This window comes from Polypterus senegalus, chromosome 6 (assembly GCF_016835505.1).
Source record: "Polypterus senegalus isolate Bchr_013 chromosome 6, ASM1683550v1, whole genome shotgun sequence".
NCBI lineage: Eukaryota > Metazoa > Chordata > Cladistia > Polypteriformes > Polypteridae > Polypterus > Polypterus senegalus.
The window spans coordinates 122,950,569-122,968,068 of record NC_053159.1 but is presented as its reverse complement, the minus strand read 5'-3'; the positions used below and the strand labels follow the sequence as shown (position 1 = coordinate 122,968,068).

Sequence of the window (17,500 nt, the reverse complement as noted above, 5' to 3'; positions counted from 1 at the left end):
CAGGCAAGCATACTGTTTACAATAACAGGCAGGTGCAAAACTAAGTTTGCTGCACTAGGGTCAGTCAATATTAATAGCAGTCTTAGGATATCCAAGAATACTTTTCAGTATAAGCAATGCCCTCACATAAGCCAAGGCAAAACTGTATTCAGATATTTAAGAGTTTACATATTGTATATAAATTTTAAAATATACAGTATACACACATATACAGGATATGAATGCAAAGAAATATCACATAAAAATATATTCCTGTTAGGCATAGGATATAAAAATGTTTGTGCCCATCCCCTACCCCCACATCCCCTTCATTGACAAAGACTGATAACTGATCCTGGAGAAATTTCAAGAAGTCAACAATACACTTACGTTTAATTCCATTATATTTGTTATGGTAAAAATACAAGTTTGCCAAAAACATTTTATTTTATACACTCATATGGATGTATATTTTGTTCAAACATTACACTACTCAGAGTTTATCTAAATACAATCACAATATATGAAAAATATAGTTATAGCAAGTATTTTAAATACAATCACAATATATGAAATAGTATTTTCTCTTATCCATGACACGTATGCAAACACAGATTCTCTTATTTAATAAAATAAATAACACTGCTATAAACATTTAAACATGCATTTTTCTTTAATTTGTCAATATGACCTTTTTATGGAAAGTTGATTAGGTTTTGTGAATGTCTGTGACTAAGACCTTTAACAATGTCTAATAATATATTAGAAACCTACCCCTTCCCCATTCCTTAATATAACACTATATCTCCACTATAACTACCTTACAAAGTGTAATATACTTATACAATACAAATACAACACCACTATCAAACTAATTCATGCAAAAGTTTCTGACCAGTTATTTAAAAGAAAAAAATATTACTGCTAATAAAAAAATGAAAAAACAAAATAATTTACTGTCTACAGAATGTCACATACCTGTGGAGCATGCATAAGGTTCATCTCTAACAGGCGGGTTTGAAGTGGACCTTCAGATGGACGATTGTTTTTTAAAGCATCGAGTAAGAAAGAAGTGCACTGCTGAATCAGGTTGTATTCCATGAAAACATCAACTATCTAAGAAAATGAAAAGCAAGTGTTTAACTTCATATTTTCCATTACATTACATAAAGTGCCATCCCATCAATCCATTTTATTATCAAATACTTAATAAAGATCACAAGGATTCAGAAACACATCTGTTCCCAACAATTTCTGATAAGTTACTGGGAATATGTAACATGAACCAATAAGAAATGTAAAATTACACCAGCACTGCAAAGAGCCAGATGAAAATTAACATTCAATTTTCAAAATTATACAGTAATTAAGGTGACACAAACAAATGTTCTGAATATAACACAAAGCCTAATGAATCCATTGGTTAAGAGTGTCATCATCTAAAATATGAAACCTCAAGAATCAAGACTTTTTAAGTCTTTATACTTTGAGAAATACTGTCAGTTCAGAGTTATAAAGGTTATATCGTGGTTACGGCAAGACCCACACTACCACATTTTCATTTCTCTTCCTACACTGAAGCTTTCGCACCATTTTCAAAAGGATCCTTGTCCATTCTGAAATGCCGAAAATGCATATAATGTAGACCTTTGCCTACACTGGGCATGCACGCATCAGCAGCAAACTCCTTTAGAGCCCAGGGAAAATCAGATTATCTTGTGCTTTATGAGCTTTCAAAACTAACTGGCAGAGAGATTGCCAGTTTCTGATCCACAAAAGAGGTTGTCAGCTCCTTGTCCCAGAAATAGAGAACAGCTCATTGGCTTATAATTTCAAAGATAAATAATAATTTGCAAATTTCCCCCTTCCTGAGAGAATCCCAGAGAAAAGTGATCACCCAAGCCCCCCAAGTTACTCATAGGCAAGTTCTTCTCTCCATCAGAGCTGCCATTCCTTGAATTATGGCTCTTTATTCTTGCACTAGTCCATTTCGTGCCTTCTGGCTCAAGTAGTATGCAGATTGACCTTCATATAGAGGTCATCTCAATACCTATTTATACCTTTGTTATCTGATGAAGTACAATTTGATCCAGGTACAAGCTGGAGTTCAGTCACTTAATTTGGAATGCTGGATGTCTGCATCTCTATTAAATCTGCTTTCTTAACAGGACTGGTGTGCCACTAAAGGCTAGCAGGACAGGCAACGACTAATTTATACTACAACTGCATTCTACACTCATCCAATTCGTTAAGCGCCAAGTTTTTAATTTTGGTGTAGAATGCACTCTCTTCTTAACTGAACAGAGTAGCAAATAAGAAAATAATGTTGATAATAAGTACATAATGTTAATAAATGTTGATAAGTGTCTGTCAAGCAAATTATTTACAATCTGATTTTGACTACAACGGCAATTGCTGATGGCCACGGGATAATTCACAAAAATGAACCAACTAGTATGCCAGTACGTAATTTGCTTTTTACGCAAGTATGCAGCTTTCAAATTTTACAAAACACATTCTAGATGCATATAATCTAAGCAGCACAAGAAAAGTAACCCTTTCATCCCTGCTACGCTGAGTGACAAACTGGGGAACAAGTCATTGTAACAAGCAGGATCCAATGTGGGAAGGGCCATAAAATAAGCACACACCAAGCATAGCACGAAGAGTGTATTGTTTTTCGTTGCGCTAATTTGCAACAAAATTCTGGCAACCATATTTTAAGAAGTATATGGTTGAGGAGAGTGTTTAAAAATGTCTTCTTTTTCAGGAGTCAAAACAACGGGGTAGTGTGGCAAAAACGTACACAAATATATGAGATTTTAAATGAAAACACATTCATGTGGACAAGGCCAAAATATTCATAATACTTCGAACAATTAAAAGTTGCTTTGCTTATTTTGAATTCTTATTATGCTGATATAACAAGCAAAGTGACACTAACCTGCGTGATGTCTGCCAGAGGCTCTTCATCTTGCACTAACATCTGGGAAAATTGCAAGCCTTGCTCTGGACTTATCCTCATAACATTACGCAGCAAGAAAATCCAGTCAGGAGTATAGCCAACCTAAAGTAAATCATAAAAAAAATACTTGGGGGCAGAGGAAGTGTACAAATTTCCAAATTACTATAAACAATCAATAAAAATGATACAAAATGAATGGATAAAGTGTTAAAAGAAAATCTACAATACTAAATTTTTCTTTACCTTTTTTGCATAAAGGACAATTTTTTGGAACTGTCCAGTTTCAGCAAAGCACTGGATAACTTTGTTGGGAACATTTGCTCTGAGATAGACACTAAGAGCAAGAGTTGGGTCTACAGATTTCACAAGATCACCAAGTTCTTCTGAGCATTCCAGCTGCCAAAAGAAAAATTCCGTGAAGACATTTTAGCAAAATGTTATAAATCGTTCACAGTAATGTAAAATTCATTATGTACCTAGAAGAGTGCTATAGAAATATATGTAATTAATCACATTACGGTTGCTACTCACTTTACCCTAAACCCAGTCAGAAATGTATTATTTTTCTCTACTGCACATTGACAGGCAAAATTTGCATTTTAATATGCACAGTTAGGCATTATGTAGAGTTTGGCATGTAGTAGTAAAGAGACAAACAGTAACTACAATAATTGTATGTGCAAATGTAAATGAAAAAATATAAATGAGAGAAAATTCAGCATGACATCAATATCAATTAGAAAACTAAACGCTTCAAAGCATAATGGGAAAATACTGAAACTAAATATTCTAAACATTTTTTTCTTAATAAGTTTAACAATTAAGATTTAAAATGGCTAATCCAAGCAAATGCCTTAGTTAAGGCACATATCATAGAGCCAATTACTCACTTTGTCTTCTTTCAGCCATTTTTCCAGCAGCTGCTTTCGACCCTGCTGAAGAACTGGACGGCAGAGTTCTAGAGACTCGAATTTATTTAGCTGTCCCTGATCAAGCAAGATTCCAAAGTACTGAAGCAAAGGTGAAGTCTGTCCAGGCTGTGCAGGGACACTTTGGAAACGTCTAATAGTATCAGGAGTGCGAAGTATTCCCTACATATATAAATACATACTGTTAGAAGCACACATAATTGTTTATAAAGGTCTCTCAAATTAACTATGAGCCTCTGGGCAGAAACATTGCTGAAGTTCATGGGGAGGGAGAGTACATCAAGCAGATTATGAAAAGTAAGAAGATGTTAATAAAGTGCAAATAAATTATTCTACGAGCAATACTGTTCTAAAAGGAGGGAAAAAAGAAACAGTAGTAGTGTGAGGGAAGCATGCTATGGATCTGGGCTGAAGTACAAATGCTATCATCAATGAAAACACTAATATACATTATCATCAACTGCTATCAAAAATAGCATATTGTTCATTAGAAAAACATGTGCAAAAGATTGTTTAGTATGGAATCTTGGCAATATATAATTATAAAAGTGATTTCTTTTTACTCAACTGGTAAAGGTATGGTCTGGTCTAAGATTTCCCCAAATGTGCCTAATTTTTGCATTAATTGATAGAATAAATGCTACTTTATCCCTGTGGCCACCTCAAGGTTTTGGTACATCATATCATTGGATGTAAAAGGCAATGCTGACTTTAGGAAAAATTTACATTAAAGTATTTCTTTCTCAGTGCAAGCAAATAAAGCATGGTTGGAATAGAATTATATATATATAGTTTTTTTAATACGCCATCTGTTATGGCATAACCCACAACTGCTACTACATAAAGACTGACTGTAATTTTTTCAGTCAACCTTACGATTGTGTTCAAGATTAAAAGTTTAAAGTTAAAGACAACAAAATAATAAAACATATTCTAAGAACTGGTCTAAGTATCACTAGAGAAGGGGATTACAGTTGATCTTTTTATATTCCTTTTCCAAAGAAAACCAATAACAGTTCATATTTTGTTGAGATATACCTTGCAGAAAGGTTGATAATAGATTTCTACCTTACCAATTACAAACTAAATCCATACCTTTGGTGCATTTGCTGCCACTTTAGCTGCCTCAGAATAGTTTCCCTGGGCAAAGAGGTTGTTAAACTTGCGAGCAAATAGTTCCTCAGCCCCAGCCAAGTTGTTTCGGACAGCCATGCGGAGTGCAAGGTCTGGATTCTGCAGCACATTAGTAATGTAAGGTATAATATTCTCCTCTTCTACACATACTGACAAGACCTGTATGAAATAACAGAGTTAATTTATGAGGACATTATTTTAGACTATCTATACTATTCCAAAAAAATTCAAGAGATATGTACAGAGTGCAAAGGGACATGTTCCTACTGATGGGTGGTTAATAAAACAACATGCTCACTTACTACTTAAGATGGTAGAAAAAAACATTTTTTAATCTAAAAAAGAAACAAAATAGTGGAGATACCATAATTGAGCAGTGGCTCCCAATTTCAGTCCTGGGGTCCCCTCTGTGATAGGCCATATCACAGGACACTTGGAGACAAAATAATAACTATAGCCATTGAAAATACTCTACATATTATCACACATGAGAGAATAGAAGGCAGCTGAAGGGCTTGGAGTATAATGGTAACACATCTGCCCAGGGAGTGGCAGGGTGCACTAACACTCTTTCTAAGATTCCTGCAGACCTTTCCCGGGAAATTCCACTGGGAGCCACTGCCTCGACTTGGGACACACCACTTCCGGCCCTGGCCCCAATTATGACATCACTTCCAGTCCCGGCCCCAAGGATGACATCACTTTCCCCAGACTTCCTATAAAGCCCCACTCCCTTCCTCTGGAATTCAGTTCTGTTTTGGACTCTGTCTTGTAAACTTTACTTGTACTCAACTTTAACTTTTTGCAGCCAGGATACAGATTATACGGGTGGCTGCCCCAAACCTTTGCCATGTTTCATATCTCTTCTTGTCATAGCGGCATAGTCGGAAAGGAGTGAGGCTTTATAGGAAGTCTGGGGGAAGTGATGTTGTCCTCAGGGCCGGAAGTGATGTCGTCTTCGGGAGTGAAGTGGCGTGTCCCAAGTCGAGGCAGTGGCTCCTGGTGGGATTTCCCGGTAATGGTCTGCAGGGAACTTAGGGCATTAGTACACCTCGCCACCCCCTGGGCAGATATGTTACCATTATTCTCCAAGCCCTTCAGCTGCCTCCTATTCACACGTGTGTGACAATATTCATTTATATTCATGTTGTGCTGTGAGGCACTATCATGCAACTTCTTCTTGAGTTGTGACTTTGGGTCTGTCAGATCTCTTCCATTTTCCAATTGCCTTTGGACTGTGTAGGACACCATAGTCACTGACACTTTGATTTATTAATTTCTCTAAATGAAAGGTCTACATTTCTAAGGGTAACAATGCTCTGTCTCATCTAATTTACTAATTGTTTTCTTGTCATTATCACTGGAATATTGTTCAAGCAGTACTTTAGATGATGTAGTAACTGCTTTAAGACAGACAGAGGGTTTTTAAGTATTCAGCATAAATTGGGTCACCTGTGCAAATTGTTTGCTTCAACTTAGAAGGCTTAATGTACTTTAATTGCTGCGGAATATATCTGCAAGGTTGTAACCTATTAGTTGTATTCTGAAGTCGGTCCATTTATAGTATTCTGATATTTCTTTGTTTTTCAATTTTTGCCAACCTAAACCCTAGCATACCTTTGCTGCAAACCTTTTCACCATTTTAAATCATTCATTGCATCATTCAAACTGATTAAATCTGAAGAAAAACTGGAAAAACTAACGTGATCTAAAATCTTTGACCAAGGGTGCATATTAATTCTGTATCATTGCAGAGAACTGCATAGGATTTGAAATGCATGACACTAGGATACAGAAATGCTTTCTTTTTATTTTTGTGCCTTCACCTTATATTAATGATCTGTTTGGCAATGTTACAGATGCCCAGAATTTGAGCGAGTGCAGAGGTTGCCAGTGCATGTAGCGTCATACCCTCACAATCGGTACATCATTCTTAAATTTTTAAATTCACCATTTCTATAGAATTTGCCCTCAATTGTAGTCAAATACTTAATGCCAAAGGGAAGCAATTATTTTTCAGTGTTATATTTACTTGTCTGATCATTTGTTAGCAATATTTCTTTATAAACAGACAATAGAAAATGGCAATGAAGTAACTGCTCCCCATTACAGTTCAATGTTTGCTCCTGTGCCTACACTACTCATTTCTAACCATCAACATTTGGATAAAATTAAGGGAGGAAATTCCACCAAGAAAAAGAAACAAGGGGTAGAGAATGAAGAAGCAGTCACAATGGAAATGTGAAGAAAATAATAAATGGAATAAATGAGCAAAAATCCACATTTTACAAGTGTTACTGTGGTGTAAAAATGTCAAGCAGTAGAACATTAAGGACCACATTAGAATGAATTATATGAATGTCAGAATATTCAGATGCTTGCAGGGACTTGAGCCAAATGTAAAAACAATCTGCACCACTCATGCAGTTTTGTTTACTGAGAATTTCTTGATTGTAGACACACCATTTTATCCATGTGAACCTGTGTTTGTACTTTATTTCATACTGCACCTTTAAATAGTATACACATATGCGCTCACATCCACACAGAGTACTTTAAAATATCCACAAATACCACTCAAAGCAATAAGACAAGAAAGTTAAATTGTTCTGCAACTTTTTAAATGCTACATAAAAACATTTCTGATGAAATTTGGAGTCTTTAAACAATTGTTAGGGTTGAATTAATGGTCATAACCAATATTTTGTAAAGCACACCATTTTTTTTTTTTTTTTTTGTCAAGTAGAATGGTTTGGATGTTTGAAAAAATGTAAATGCACAATTTTCGATTGTCCTTGCCAAGGTGACTAAGTATGTGTCAATGAAAGGCACTGTGACATTTAAATTCACCAAAATCGTGTATCTGTTGACTGGATTTGTTTTATATTGATCAAACAGTTTGATCCAGCTACTGCCTTGCACTCGATACTGTCAGAATATCCTCTTTCTCCCCACTTTCCTGAAACTGCAGGTTCAACAAATGCAAGGAGAAATCACTTTGGAAGACAGTAGAAAATCATAAAAAGGAAATTTCTGAAATTGCTTTATTACCCATTTGAGTTCACCTGAGGAGAAGAGATTTTTCTTACTTTATCCATTTCAACCATTAATTAATTATAACCCACAGGGCTAATATGGAATTGTCATTCAATGTAACTAAAATAAATAACCTTTAATTCCATCTTAGCTTAAGCACATATAAAAGCCTTTATTATTAACTACAGATCATTATGAATACCAGGTCACCTCTCCCAATAAATTATAGTGTCAGTAATATATTTATTATAACATGCAGATAATGTCCCCATAAGATTGTTTTCAATGTAATGAAACCGTTCTAGCACTGATATTCTACCTCATTTCATGATAATCCACACCAAAAAAAGATGCAAGGCAAATATGACGTCAATTTTATTAGGTGACAATATTGTGCAGGCTCTTGAAGAGTTACAAGGCTGTTAAACTAAAGTGTTAAGCAGTTGTCATAGTTTTACTTAAGATTTCCAGGGAAAACACTACCTAGGCTATTTTTCTGCTTACATTTGACTTATGCTATGTCACTACTATTGCACTACAATGCTGCTGCTGCTGCTGGCACCTTGTAGCATTAGATTCACTCTTCTAATTAGGAAGCCTGTCACCAATAACATTAGCTTATTGGAAAAGGAGAATGGAAAATGCCCTTCATTTGTTTGCATTAATAAATGCTGCTGCCTGCAAGCTGCAATCACCGAAAAAACAGTTACATATTTTTTTCTAGATCGTAATTATTATTATTGCAAATTTCCTTCAAATATTGTGATATAATTTTTAAGCTATGTCACCCACCCCTAACTCTTGCTGTAACAGACTGATACACATTTTCTCATTCAGTGAACTTTGAACATCTTACAAGGTGATTGTCTTCTCATTGGTATCCCAATCAGCTTTCTTACATAGGTGTAGACTTTTTAATAGTGGTTTCCTAGGTATGGCTGGGTGGGTGGTGTGATAAAACTCCATTTCATGATTGACAGTGCTCGGAGGGAAATCCAAACACTCCGATACAGTAATGTATCTTTTTCACTGTATATCTAGCCCAAATATCTCCTTATTTATTGGCACCATTGGGAGTAAAAGTAAAAGGGTTATAACATATTCACTTTTTGGTGAACTACCTTAATCTTACATTGAAAAAAATGAGAAATTAAACTTTTATTTTGTTCTCAAAATAAAGTTTAATTCAATTATAATACCTTATCAGGAAATATTTTTTCAAAACTAAATATGCCAAGATTATTGACACCCCTAGAAATTATTGTGAATGAAGTGTAACTGATGTATTTATTTCTATTCTTATATTACATTAAGTTGATCAACAAGTGTAGGAACTTTCAAGCAGTAATCCATGATTTCCTGTTTCACTAAACTATGAGGTGGCACAGAGGTGAAAATCCCTTTTTCATTCATCAACATTGGAAAGACATCACACAATTCAAATAAGGGAAAGTGTGCTAACCCTTAAGATGTCAGGGGAAAACAGCTGCTCACTTGAACATTCCTAAATCTAAGTTAGTACTGGATAGGTGCTTTAATTTTGACTTTGGTACTGATACCAGTTTTTGGACCTCAGTACCGGTACCAAACGGTGCTGTAGCAAAAACAAAAACCCATCCAACACCAGTCACACACCCATACCGTGCCGTGCATAACTGCATACCTCCATTCCTTCCTAAAATCTGTAGTTTTCCCTTTAAAATCGCCAGAACATCTAAACTGGTAGTCTCCCGTGGAGTCTACAGTACAACACAGAAAAGTGGGGGTTGGTGTTTTGTCCACCACATAGTCTAAAAAATGACGCAGAGAGAGAGAGAGAGAGAGAGATAGATAGAGAGAGAGAGAGAGATAGAGAGAGAGATAGATATATAGAGAGAGAGAGAGATACATAGATAGATATCTCTCTCTCTCTCTATCTATATCTATATCTAAATATAAAAATAGCAGCTCGCTACTCAAAGCACTAAATGCAGGGAGAACCCAAGATTCAAACCCTTTATCTCATGCCTGCTAAAAACGGAAGCTTATCCACTACTCTGCCTGCATGGATCTGAAAAGGGGCAGCATTACCACTATGCCAACTGCTAAAAAATAAAATGAGCAAAAACACATGCATGGAAACTTTTTTTATTTTGCACCAACAGATATTTAGGCTTCAGCAACATGTCAACTGAACAATTTCTTAATTTTTATTCTTGAACTAGCAAAATACCCGCGCTTCGCAGCGGAGAAGTAGTGTGTTAAAGAAGCAATGAAAAAGAAAAGGAAACATTTTGAAAATAACGTAACATGATTGTCAATGTAATTGTTTTGTCACTGTTGTGAGTGATGAGTGTTGTTGTCATATATATATATATATATATATATATTTATACACACACACACACATAAACATATATATATACATATCTATACATATACACATATATACATACATATATATATCTACATATATACACATACATACACACACACATATATAAACATATATATACATATACATACATATCTACATATATACACACACAGCTATTTCATATCAGTGCAATACGCTGCTTGTTAAAACGGATAACTCCGCTCTTACGCAAGTCTGCGTGGATATTATGAACTATCGTATTTGTTCAAGTTCTATTTAAATTTTAAATAGAAGGAATTTTTATTTAGTCGACAGAAATATCTTTGGTAGGAATGGTAAAAACAGACAGGAATATTATTCGTGAATAAATCAACTCAAACCTTAAACAACTTATAATATTTTGCTCTCCATAAAAATATATCCTGTCTAAATTATACAAGTTAGAAATAAAGTAAACGTTAAAAGAACAAACATTCAAATTTCTTTACTCTTATGTAATTTTATATAAAAAATAAAGTTAGATTTTAAATATCCCAAAAGATTTTGCTCTCCATAAAAATATATCCTGTCAAAATTATACAAATTCAAATATGAACATGCTGCATAACAAAACCTGGAAATATAAATAAAATGTGTTCCTTTCAGCAATAACAAATCAAATCATTCAGTTGTCTTTGCTCATATGTCATTTTAGAGCTGGACGCCTGGCATCTTTTTTTGGCCACAGGTTCGTTTCTGTTTGCTGTGAGGTTCTGTGTTGTGGAGATTCTCAGGATGGATTGCAGGTGCTCATCAGTGAGGCGACTCCTGTGTGCTGTTTTGTTAGTCTTTATCACTGAGAAGAGCTTCTCACACAGATATGTGCTACCAAACATGCACAAGGTTCAAGCCGCATGTAGACGGACTTTTTTTGTTCTTCAAAGTCACCAAAGCGCCGTGCAAACTCAGTGCGCTCAGTTTATCAGCAAAGTGCGATTTGGGAACACCGTAGTGACGACTTGGTTTAACATTACTTGGCAACAGGGAAAGTGGGGCAAGGTAAACTGGTGCATTTGTGTCTCCCATAAAAGCAGCTTCACTTGAAATCACTTTGTGATTGTGAACAGGTAAAAACGTCCGCTGAAGTGTCAGATTCTTATTTAATTATGCTGCTTTCTGTATCTTCTGAATTGCATTCAGGTTACCCTGATGTTTTGTCTCATAGTGCCGTCTTAGATTAAATTCTGTAATTACAGCCACATTAGCTCCACAAATGAGACACACGGGTTCAGTAAACATATACTCAGCCTCCCATCGGTTTTTAAAGGCTCTATTTTCAGAATCAACTTTTCTCTTCAGCATCGTGTGAGCTAGCTTTGCAATAACTTGCAGCATCATAAGGTAGACTTGATTAACGCGGTAAGTGTTGGCAAGGCAGCTGAAACGCTGCATTATGGGATCTGTAGTTTATTGTGTTACCAGCGCTTCATATACCCGGGCTTTAATAACAATAATACAGTATATAAAATGATCTCGGGGCGGATATAATTACGCCGGGCGGATGTGGCCCATGCCCTTGAGTTTGACACATATGGACTAAATAGAACTTGAAAAGATATATTTTTCAAATGTGATCGCAATTCAGATAGAGTTGACGCAAGACTACAGCCTGCATGCCTCAATAAGTCATCCTCCCTCGCTCTTACTTTTTACCGCTCATCTAATGAATACACTGAGTATGGCTTTACCAAAACAATCATTGATGGCGAATAAAGTATCCATTATTCGAGTATGTAGATCGGGATATATATATATATACATATACAGTGGTGTGAAAAACTATTTGCCCCCTTCCTGATTTCTTATTCTTTTGCATGTTTGTCACACAAAATGTTTCTGACCATCAAACACATTTAACCATTAGTCAAATATAACACAAGTAAACACAAAATGCAGTTTTAAATGATGGTTTTATTATTTACGGAGAAAAAAAATCCAAACCTAAATGGCCCTGTGTGAAAAAGTAATTGCCCGCTTGTTCAAAAATAACCTAACTGTGGTGTATCACAGCTGAGTTCATTTTCCGTAGCCACCCCCAGGCCTGATTACTGCCACACCTGTTTCAATCAAGAAATCCCTTAAATAGGAGCTGCCTGACACAGAGAAGTAGACCAAAAGCACCTCAAAAGCTAGACATCATGCCAAGATCCAAAGAAATTCAGGAACAAATGAGAACAGAAGTAATTGAGATCTATCAGTCTGGTAAAGGTTATAAAGCCATTTCTAAAGCTTTGGGACTCCATCGAACCACAGTGAGAGCCATTATCCACAAATGGCAAAAACATGGAACAGTGGTGAACCTTCCCAGGAGTGGCGGCCGATCAGAATTAGCCCAAGAGCGCAGAGACGACTCATCCGAGAGGTCACAAAAGACTCCAGGACAACGTCTAAAGAACTGCAGGCCTCACTTGCCTCAATTAAGGTCAGTGTTCACGACTCCACCATAAGAAAGAGACTGGGCAAAAACGGCCTACATGGCAGATTTCCAAGACGCAAACCACTGTTAAGCAAAAGAACATTAGGGCTTGTCTCAATTTTGCTAAGAAACATCTCAATGATTGCCAAGACTTTTGGGAAAATACCTTGTGGACTGATGAGACAAAAGTTGAACTTTTGGAAGGCAAATGTCCGTTACATCTGGTGTAAAAGGAACACAGCATTTCAGAAAAGAACATCATACCAACAGTAAAATATGGTGGTGGTAGTGTGATGGTCTGGGGTTGTTTTGCTGCTTCAGGACCTGGAAGGCTTGCTGTGATAGATGGAACCATGAATTCTACTGTCTACCAAAAAATCCTGAAGGAGAATGTCCGGCCATCTGTTCGTCAACTCAACCTCAAGCGATCTTGGGTGCTGCAACAGGACAATGACCCAAAACACACCAGCAAATCCACCTCTGAATGGCTGAAGAAAAACAAAATGAAGACTTTGGAGTGGCCTAGTCAAAGTCCTGACCTGAATCCAATTGAGATGCTATGGCATGACCTTAAAAAGGCGGTTCATGCTAGAAAACCCTCAAATAAAGCTGAATTACAACAATTCTGCAAAGATGAGTGGGCCAAAATTCCTCCAGAGCGCCGTAAAAGACTCATTGCAAGTTATTGCAAACGCTTGATTGCAGTTATTGCTGCTAAGGGTGGCCCAACCAGTTATTAGCTTCAGGGGGCAATTACTTTTTCACACAGGGCCATGTAGGTTTGGATTTTTTTTCTCCGTAAATAATAAAAACCATCATTTAAAAACTGCATTTTGTGTTTACTTGTGTTATATTTGACTAATGGTTAAATGTGTTTGATGATCAGAAACATTTTGTGTGACAAACATGCAAAAGAATAAGAAATCAGGAAGGGGGCAAATAGTTTTTCACACCACTGTATATATATACCAGACGCAGCGGAGAAGTAGTGTGTTAAAAAGCTAGAAAAGAAAAGGGAACATTTTAAAAATAACGTAACATGACTGTCAATATACAGTATTTGTTTTGTGAGTGTTACTGAGTGTTGCTGTCATCAAGGATTTGATTATTATTATTTCTTTCAATCAGGTTCGTATTTGTAGGATGTGTTGTGTTCAAGTTACATTCTGTGTTTGTCAATCGTAAAGATGACAGGTTTCATTCATCGATTCGTTTCTTACTGCATCAATAAACAGCTCGTCTTCTACTTTATCTGAGACCTAACACACTGCATGCACGGGTTTTTTTTACACTGTCTTCCTTTAGCGGGACATTGACTTTTTCCAACGTGTGCTTTGTTTCCGCAGTAGTTGGATTTATGAATATGCTTATATGTATCACACGCTTCATATTTTTTGCTGCCTTTTCAATTGTGTAATTCAGTTTTTGTTCAGCGCTCTTTGGAACTGTTGCTTTTTATCTGTGCACTGCATCGAAGGTTCCCAGCTGTGCTGGTGCCATCTCGTGCTATGTCCATGGCTGTATTTAATGTTACCTTAGTCCTGGCACTTAAAACTTTCTCTCGCAGTTTCGCTGAGTTTGTGTCAAACACCACCCTGACCATCTCATCTTCCTCTCCATAAGCACAGTCCTTCACCCGTGAATATTTACCCGTGGCAGTTTGCTATTGGATTGCCACTGACGGACGGCCTTATATGGGCAGGCACTAAATTACAAACGCCAGCGGCAGCCTGTCTATGAACTTAATTTAAAGTGTAGGTTTACATCGTGCTTTGTTTCCGAAGTAGCAGAACTCATGAATATGGTTGTATATGTCACTCGCTCGCTTCTTATTGTTTCGCTGCCTCCTCAATTAAATAATGCATGTTTTCTTCAGCGCTTTTTTGAGGTCTTCCTGGTTTTCTATGTACTGCGTGATTACGTGGGAGCGTGATGATGTCACACGAAACTCCGCCCCACGGCGTTGAAGCTCATCTCCATTACAGTAAATGGAGAAAAACTGCTTCCAGTTATGACCATTACGCGTAGAATTTCGATATAAAACCAGCCCAACTTTTGTAAGGAAGCTGTAAGGAATGAACCTGCCAAATTTCAGCCTTCCACCCACACGGGAAGTTGGAGAATTAGTGATGAGTCAGTGAGTGAGTGAGTGAGTGAGTCAGTGAGTGAGTGAGGGCTTTGCCTTTTATTAGTATAGATAAAAGTACACTTGTTATACCTTTTATGAAAGTACTAGCAAAATACCCGCGCTTCGCAGCGGAGAAGTAGTGTGTTAAAGAAGTAATGAAAAAGAAAAGGAAACATTTTGAAATAAACGTAACATGATTGTCAATGTAATTGTTTTGTCACTGTTATGAGTGTCGCTGTGATATATATATATATATATATATATATAGCAAAATACCCACGCTTCACAGCGATGTCATGTGTTAAAGAAGTTATGAAAAACAAAAGGAAACATTTTAAAAATAATGTAACATGATTGTCAAAGTAATTGTTTTGTGTATTTGGCGGCAGCGTCACCAAGTTGTTTTCGGCAGCTGCATCAGAAAATGTACCACGACGTCTGACCGCCTCCTTTTTACTGTTTTCTCACAGCTTGGATTGCTGCTGTCATATATATATATATATATATATATATATATATATATATATATATATATATATATATATATATATACACACACATATAGATATATATATATACATATCTACATATACACACATATATATATATATATATATATATATATATATATATATATATATATATATATATATATATATATATATATATATATATATATACATATCTACATCATATATTCACACACATACATACACACACACAAATTATATATATGTGTGTATGTATGTGTGTGTATATATATATATATATATATATATATATATATATATATATATACACACACACATACATATACTTGTGTGTATGTTTGTATGTGTCTATATGTGTGTGTATAGCTTTGGTCACTGAGTGCAAGGGAAAAATAATGAAATATAGTCTATAAGTTATTAAACAGTAAAACATTAACGCGTTTTAAAAGTACAGGTACATTGAAATTACATTTTCTATGTGAACGTTCAAATTTGTGCCTCGCCTCGATTGTGAATCGCCTTAATATTATTTTGCCGTGGTGTAGAAAAGGGGTCCCGTGTTTGCACTTGTCTGGGCTATAGCGCAGGGGGAGGATGAAAAAAAATTAAAAGTGCTCACTTTGACTTAACACTAGAATTACCAGAGCCTACGAAAAAACTCGTAATTCCGTCCCACCTTAAACTGCTTCTTAAATCCCTTCACACCTCTTCGCCAGCGCCATTTGTCTTCTAAATGTGCTGATAAAGAGAAGCTCGGAGCAGCCGGCTATTCCATCCCCCCACCAATTTAGAACGTGCACGAACTTCTCTCAGCTCATGCCTTGATTGAGTATCTGGGAGTGAAGTGGAGTTTTAGAGTGGAAATAATAGATCGTTGTTTGGAACACACGCATTTCATGTCTGTTCCGTTTCTACAGTAATCTGTGTTAACACATTGTTAAAACAGAAACGTTTTTTTATATTCTAGTAGTAGATGACAAAATGTAGGCATAAACTGTATAATTTATGAAGCCTGAAGTCCAAATAGCAAAGAAACATTTTCACAAGAATAACAATTGTGCTTTTATTCAAAAATATAACTGCAGAAACAAAAAGCCACCTAAACACGCGACATTGCCACCACTTTATTGTAACTGCCTCCGTGGTTTAATTGACTCAGCCCCCGCTTGGGAATCAAAAGGTCACGAGTTCGATCCTGCGCCCCCCCGTTTTGAGAAGTAAACTGCTCTTAGTCTTACTGTTTTAAAATAAAAGCATACATTTGATTTCAGTCTAACAACCGGTGCAATTTATGATCCTTGTAAAGGCTAGCTGTTTTTTTTTTTTTAATTCACATTTTTTATTCTCTCAGTCGCGTTCAGAATCAATCCATATAACCCCATCTGACACAGCTGTTTTCACTAAAGACGCGCTCGCTATAGCTCTGCAGTGTACCACGATGCATACTAACGCCAAACACCCCCCTCCCCTCCCCTGGGTTCTGACACACAAACGCTGGCGAAGCTGCTTTCTTCGTATCTCACCGTCACTTGCTTTTCTTTTTATTCAGTTTTATTGAGTGTTCCTGCCAGTCCCTGCATGTTGCTGTATGCTGTTTCTTTTATACTCCAGGACATGCAGAGGAAAGAATGGTAAAGACCAGTAACTTCGGCGCTATATGCAATCATCAGACACTCCCCATCTGCCCGTGTCATTCAAACACAGGAACATATATTGGTGTAAAAGTATAACAAAAGTGCACTTTTTCCATCGCCTTTTCCTGTAAGAAGCAATGTCTCTCTATGCTGTGGTTTCTATTACACACCTGAAAGAAAGAGACAATACATGTGAAAATATCCAGCAGACAGCAACATGCGGGGACTGGCAGGAACACTCAATAAAACTGAATAAAAAGAAAAGCAAGTGACAGTGAGATACGAAGAAAGCAGCTTCGCCAGCGTTTGTGTGTCAGAACCCGGGGGGGGTGTTTGGCGTTAGTATGCATCGTGGTACACTGCAGAGCTATAGCGCGTCTTTAGTGAAAACAG

At 36.5% G+C, this 17,500-nt stretch overlaps 1 protein-coding gene across 4 annotated transcripts in view; it reads right to left on the bottom strand.

Moving 5' to 3' along the window:
* Nucleotides 1-17,500, bottom strand: part of LOC120531527 (clathrin heavy chain 1) — a 166,191-nt gene that overhangs the window by 59,150 nt on the left and 89,541 nt on the right. For all 4 annotated transcript variants that reach the window (XM_039757011.1, XM_039757014.1, XM_039757012.1 and 1 more), the window contains 5 exons: nt 4,969-5,166; nt 3,835-4,035; nt 3,188-3,340; nt 2,924-3,046; nt 958-1,095 (listed from right to left, as the gene is read on the bottom strand). In XM_039757011.1, coding sequence (XP_039612945.1) covers nt 958-1,095; nt 2,924-3,046; nt 3,188-3,340; nt 3,835-4,035; nt 4,969-5,166 — 813 coding nt within the window. The remainder of the gene's footprint in view (nt 1-957; nt 1,096-2,923; nt 3,047-3,187; nt 3,341-3,834; nt 4,036-4,968; nt 5,167-17,500) is intronic.